The following is a 6,214-nucleotide window of genomic DNA, read 5'->3' on the forward strand; positions in this document are numbered from 1 at the left end:
GTATTTCTAATCGGTTCATAAAACTATATTTGAGGCTAGGAGTTCTTTAAATATTTTATTCTTGTGCCTTGTGAATTTGTAACCTAACTCCAGTGAACTGGGGTAACACAATGTCAGCTTATTTCTAAGCTACTTAAGAGCAAGACTCTCAGAAACAGTCAGGCTGGAAAATATGTTATTTTTTTGCTGAAACTTCTAAAATCACATGACTCTTCTGACTTGAAAGTGAAACAAACCAGGCACTTTCTGTCCTTACACAACAGTAAGTTTTCTGATAGTATAACTTCCTCATTGTGCAATAAAAAATAGCTGAGACAATTCACGTACTGTTTTTGACAAAGACAGTATTCCCCATTTCTGATCCCAGAGAGATTATGTCTAGGAGTTGAATAGATATCTATTCATGAAATCCATTGTCGTTAAGCTGGACCTGTTCTTTGGTAGTTCATACTGATTGTCTCCCTATCATATTTTCAGGATTTTCAGATACATAGATCCTCCTGAGCACATCTTTTCTTTTACTGGCCATTGACTGAAAGGCTGAGAGACCTGGAAGTGTTCAGCCGGGAGAAGGCTGAGAAGGGATCTCATTACTGTTTATAAATATCTGAAGTGTGGGAGTCAAGTCGATGCGGCAGATTCTTTTCTTACTCTGAGGGTAACAGAGCCCTGGGACAGGCTGCTCAGAGAGCCTGTGGATTTTCCTTCTCTGCAGATATTCAAGACCCATCTGGATGCTTTCCCGAGCAACCTGCTGTAGGGAACCTGCCCTAGCAGGGGCTTGGACTCAGTGATCTTTAGAGGTCCCTTCCAGCCCCTGAAGTTCTGTGATTCTGGGACTGCCACTTCCTGTTTTGGATCTGCTTCTATTCTTTGGACATCTCCCTATTTGCTCTAATAGAGGGTTAAAATGAATTTAGGGTGTTAGGGTCTTCCAGGACTCTCAGCATGTCCCAGTCTGCGCCGGATGATTTCCTTGACTGAACCTGGCTGCCAAAATACACTCCTCCATACAATTCTTTTACAGCATCATGTTCCACACTGGTCCCTATGTCTAAATGAGGGTGAACTTCTTAAGTCATTGTGTGCACTGAAAAACAGGGTGCAAGTGCTGTGAAGATGTTCAGGAATCCATGTCACATCGGCCAGGATCCAGCCCTGATCCGGTCAGGGAACAACAGTTTGGATGGGTGCTGTGTGAGCCCTCACTGCTGGCACAGTCACAGGAGGGTACTTGTGCATGAGGCCTTTTTATTGCCCAAGGGGCCTGGTTTTGCTCCCTCTGCCAGAGCATGCAGTTGGGAAGGTCTTTGTGCCTGTGGTGTACGTGCGCTCTTGTTGGGGAGTGTGGATGCTCTGAGGAAGAAGGGAACACAGAGTTTGGTATGCACCGTTTCGACACTTCAGGCAGCTACGGGAGCTTTTATTCCAAACAGCGGTGCAAAACAAGTGATCAAACCCCCCAGATAACGGCGCCCAGATCTGCCACCCCCCGCGGGTCGCTGAAGGAGAAGGGCGGGGCCCATCCTGCTGCACCTCCCGCCTCCGCCAGGGGGCGCCGCGGGGACAGAGGGGTGGGTCACGAGACACCCGCAGCAGCTGTTGCTGGTGGGGAGAGGCAAGATTCCAAGGAGGGGCGCTGCCATTGGCTGGGGGCGAGCGCTGCGGGCGCTCCCATTGGCTCTCGTGCGGGGAGAGGCGGAGCGCGATCGTCTATAAAAGGGGGCTGAGGAGCCGGCGCCGGTACAGTCGGAGTCCGAAATCCGCCGCCTTTGGACGGGATTTGCGTGCTTGCTGAGTGCCGCCGGGACATGCTCGCAGCCTGACTGACCGCAGGTGGCCGCCGCGCCCGGGACACGAATGAAGAAGCAGCTGCTCCTCCTGTTCACACACCGGGGACTCGTCAGTCGAGGGGGCCGCAGGGGGAAGCGCCGTCGAAAATGGCTTCGTTCAGTATCCGCGCCGCGCGTCCCGAGGACTGCTCCGATCTGCTGCGACTGATCAAGGTGCGGGCACGGCACCCGGGGCGGGGGGGAGGGGCAGGAGGCGGCTGGGCGCAAACAGGGTGTTGCGCAATGCGGGGGGGGTGGGGAGCGGCCCGGGGGAGGAGGCTGACTTGTTGTGCTCTTCCAGGAACTGGCCAAGTACGAGGACATGGAGGATCAGGTGGTGCTCACTGAGAAAGGTAGGCAGGCGGCGGCTGCCCGCCCGGCTGCAGCCCGGTGCCGGTTGCCCGCTGCTGTTGAGGCACAGCCGTTTGTTTGGCTTTTCCAGAGCTGCTCGAGGATGGCTTCGGCGAGCACCCTTTCTACCACTGTCTCGTTGCAGAAGTGCCGAAAGAACAGTGGTCGTCTGAAGGTGAGGTTCTGTGCCGCTTGTTTTCATGGCGAGTGATGCCTTGTGCTTGTTGGGAGCTGTTTTATGTGAGGTTCCAGCAAGGAGCTGGGCTAGGAGGAGCAGGTTGAGCTTAAATGTAGTAACGTGGAGCGATGCTCTTCTGAAGTAGTTGCTAACCTTGGAGATGCTGGATGATCAGGTGTAACAATGTACTTAATGCCAAGTAATTAAATGGCTTTTCTTGTTTGACCCTAACTTAACTTTATGTAATCCTGTTGAATCACATGTTTTCTTTAATTTGTCCCCAATCTTCAGGTTACAGTCTCTAGCTTCGCCATGTACATGGCCCTTCTGTGTACATGGATGGGCGGGGAGGTAACTAAAAGATCCGTTACACAATAAAGTAGATGATCATAATATGAGGTAAGGTCTACAGGGACAAGTGCTATTCCCAAACCTTTACCCAAGACACAGTAGATCAGAAATTTTTGCACGTTTCTTTTAGAGTATGTGCAGAGTATTATGGTAGATGTTACAGTTTTCAAAGCTTAGATTTGATTTGCTGGAAGAGTTGGTTTCTCTTCCTCGTTGAGCAATGGAATTGTACTTGAAGCTGCAGCTTTATTTAGCTTGACTTGGTGGTGCTGAAGACAAAACAGTGCGATAGTATCAGTGCACATGTAAGTTGAGGTGTCAAATGCTGTAGCAGTTGTCTGTGAGCGTGCCCTCACTCACAGTACTTACTGAAATCTACATCAGCAGATGAATTTTCTTTAGGGTTCAGTAGATTGCTGGGGCAGCTGCATAGGTTCTGAACTGCTCGGTAGTGCTTTGTATTCCAGAAAGAATATTGCAGAAAGAAAACACTGATAAATCAGTAGGGTATGTATTGGTAGAGAAAAAGCTGTTGTTCACTGCTTACTATAACATTGCTCTTGAGCATTTCAGGGTGTGAAGAGGGCAGCCTTCTGTTAGGTTGATACAAGTTTGTATTGTACTCAGTTGTGCTTAATTCTTACTCTAACCTAGTGGCAAATGGCTGCATGTCACAATCTGTATATTTAAACATGCATGTAAGACTTACTAGCTTAAGTTGCATTTTAAATTCAGACCAGCTAAAGCTGCATGCTTTGTTTCAGGACACAGCATTGTGGGCTTTGCTATGTATTACTTCACTTACGATCCATGGATTGGGAAGCTGTTGTATCTTGAGGATTTCTATGTGATGGCTGAGTACAGAGGTAAGCACTATGGGAGTAGATGAGTTGCTTCCTATGGGGGGGGCTTTTTTTAAATTCAAACTTTTTTTTCTTAACTGTATTTTTTTTCCTTAGGACTTGGCATTGGATCAGAAATTCTGAAGAACTTGAGTCAGGTATGCCTGAGTGATAAGTCCAAACAGCACTGAGGATGTGTGACAGAGCAGTAGTCTTGCTGCTCTTGCTTTTCTGTTGTCTGCAGTCAAGTTTCTCCTCGAGCACTACACAGGATTAGTGCATCTGAGCTACTAAAAGGGATAGCAGAGCAGCAGGCAGCCTTAAACACACTCTAGATGCTGTTACACAGCAATGAGTGCTGAACTGGAAGATACAACAAGTCATGAAGTTCGTTTTAGTGATACACAGCTGCTTGCTGCTTAGTGTCAGCAGCTCTTGCTGGTCTTAACCTGTGGCTGCTGCATGAAATGTTGCACTCCTGCAGGTTGCTGTCAAGTGCCGCTGCAGCAGTATGCACTTCCTGGTTGCGGAGTGGAACGAACCCTCCATCAGGTTCTACAAGAGAAGGGGTGCCTCTGATCTGTCCACTGAAGAGGGCTGGAGGCTCTTCAAGATTGACAAAGAGTATCTCTTGAAGATGGCAACTGAAGAGTAGTGAGAGGTGATTCCAGCAACTAAAATCTTCGTATGATGAATATACATGCTCTCTGAATAAACTCCTTCTTGCTTTCTGTGTTTGTAGTGGAATAAAGTAGTGTGGATGCTAATCCTATATGCAACTGTGGTCATAGAATAATTGGTACCATGAGCTGGAGTGAAGGCATCTCGAGTTGAATACGTGCTTGTATCCATCCTTTACCAGTGTGGGCTTGTAATCTTTGTATATGGAAACTTCATTCTTGTAAGTGTCATTCAAATGTGTACAATGTACACACTGGTAGGGTTTGTTTTATTTCCTTTTATAAAAATAAATAGTTTTCACTTCATGGTGGTAGTTTTGACTTTAATTCTCACATGTAGCCTTCATTTGCATAACACCACTTGAGTCACCCAAGTGTGCTTTCACAAGTGAAGCACTGCTTACCACACTTCTGTCCCCAGAAGGGAGAGGAGGTGCTCCTGTTCTGCCTGCACGACCTAGTAGTGGCTGGAGCTCTGTTTCTTCCATTAAGCAGTGCTGGGTGTGCTTCAGCTGTGCTTTGTAGGGGGTGCATAAAAGTCTGCTGCTGTCAGCTCCAGGGAGAAAGGAGCTTGTGCTATTGTCTCCTTGAGCTGTAGTGTGCGTTGGCAACGCGTAGAGACTCAGAAGAATGAGGAAGCACAAATCAGGGGAAAAACAAAACCTCAGCTGACCTAGAGTGTCTTAACTGCTTATCTGACTGTGACTTCAGCTGCAGTACAGTGTTGGTATATAATACTTAAGTGCTGAGTATTTGGCAGTAGCACTGAGGTGCTTCTGTTTAATAGACTGAAGAATGAGAGAAATCCACACAGTGAAACACCTCAGTAAGTGAATCTGGAGCCAGGGCAGGAGTGATGTCCAGCCTCCCTCATTGTCACATTGCTTCCTCTCCTCCGTGAAGCTGCCGGAGCTCCACTTGCGGTTCTGTGAGCTGCAGTGAGCCATCTCAGTCTGGTTTAGTTACTCAAAGCCAGTGCTTTCTCTCCGTGTGTCAGACCAGAGCGTGATTCCTCGTAGCGTACTTCAAGAACGTTTTTATTTTCAAATTAACAGCTCATTAGATATCTAGGACAGAGCTGCTTCAGTGTCAAGCCCCGCTCCTGTAGCACAATCAAGCTATCAAAGCTGCATGACTGAATGCAACAAGCTTACTAATTAAGCTCTCTAATTAGGAAAGTAAACAACCTAGACACATTTTTAAGTGAGTAAAGAGAGTTTCTCATATCTTGCTCATCTGCTTTTTCCAAAAGAGCTCTGCCGAAGCAAACTCTGAAGGGATCACAAAAAATCCCCAGGTAGGTGGCGGTAATGGAGACAAGCAGCTGCAGCTGTGCTAAACCTTCACACCCACAGCCGAAGGCCACGACCAACCTTTCTGCTGTGGCTTGTGGTAGGGGTTCTAAACGCAGCAGGAGCCCTCCCACAGCTGTGAGTCCCTGACAGAGATGGTGTAGCTCAAGAAAAGAGCAGTGCTGAGGTATTTGTTCACGTTACTGGCAGAGTTTCAGTGCAGGAAGCACAAAACCAGCCCGCTACTTGTGCGTGGGCTGAAGGTACCTCAGCCTCCTGCCTTATCTTACTTGCTTGTTATGGTTTTCCTGCCTCGGGGGAAGTTAGAAAAGGGGTGTAATGACAGAGACGGTAATGCCTGCAGGGAGGTGGAACCCTTGCCCTCGCAGAAATATTAGGAAAACGCTCTTTGAGCAGAGGATGACAGAGAAATTTGTTCAATTAAAGCCTTTCCCATCGGCTGAGGATGGAAAGGTGGCCTCGGGTTGAGGGGAAGGACGCAGGGACAGCTCCCTGCCCCTCCTTCTGGATGTTTTCCTGCTCTCAGGCTCCCTCACAACTGTAGCCATAGTGACAGCCTAGAGGGAGGATTTTTTCGTCCAAGCAATTTCACTTAAAACATAAAACGTGCAAGAAAAACAGCCCTTCCCCCTCCGCTCCTTTTGCTCCCAGGAGAGGTTGGGACCTC

The 6,214-nt window shown here is 48.0% G+C and overlaps 1 protein-coding gene across 1 annotated transcript; it reads left to right on the forward strand.

Annotated features, from left to right (window-relative positions):
• The first annotated feature begins 1,758 nt into the window (after positions 1-1,758).
• Positions 1,759-4,538, forward strand: SAT1 (spermidine/spermine N1-acetyltransferase 1). Its single transcript, XM_065741481.1, has 6 exons — positions 1,759-2,006; positions 2,134-2,185; positions 2,275-2,358; positions 3,477-3,578; positions 3,672-3,712; positions 4,039-4,538. Exons 1-6 carry the CDS (start codon positions 1,941-1,943, stop codon positions 4,207-4,209), a joined length of 516 nt encoding a protein of 171 aa, XP_065597553.1. The 5' UTR covers positions 1,759-1,940; the 3' UTR covers positions 4,210-4,538.
• Positions 4,539-6,214: the final 1,676 nt, after the last annotated feature.

The sequence above is a fragment of the Cyrtonyx montezumae genome, unplaced genomic scaffold (genome assembly GCF_038088225.1).
Source record: "Cyrtonyx montezumae isolate F1298 unplaced genomic scaffold, pur_monq_1.0 scaffold_3, whole genome shotgun sequence".
NCBI lineage: Eukaryota > Metazoa > Chordata > Aves > Galliformes > Odontophoridae > Cyrtonyx > Cyrtonyx montezumae.

What these genes read in the sequence shown, in the direction of transcription:
- SAT1 (XM_065741481.1), top strand. Translation starts at nt 1,941, where the DNA reads ATGGCTTCGTTCAGTATCCGCGCCGCGCGTCCCGAGGACTGCTCCGAT. An exon ending in ATCTGCTGCGACTGATCAAG is followed by an intron (nt 2,007 to 2,133) that starts GTGCGGGCACGG and finishes GTGCTCTTCCAG; the next exon opens with GAACTGGCCAAGTACGAGGA. An exon ending in GGTGGTGCTCACTGAGAAAG is followed by an intron (nt 2,186 to 2,274) that starts GTAGGCAGGCGG and finishes TGGCTTTTCCAG; the next exon opens with AGCTGCTCGAGGATGGCTTC.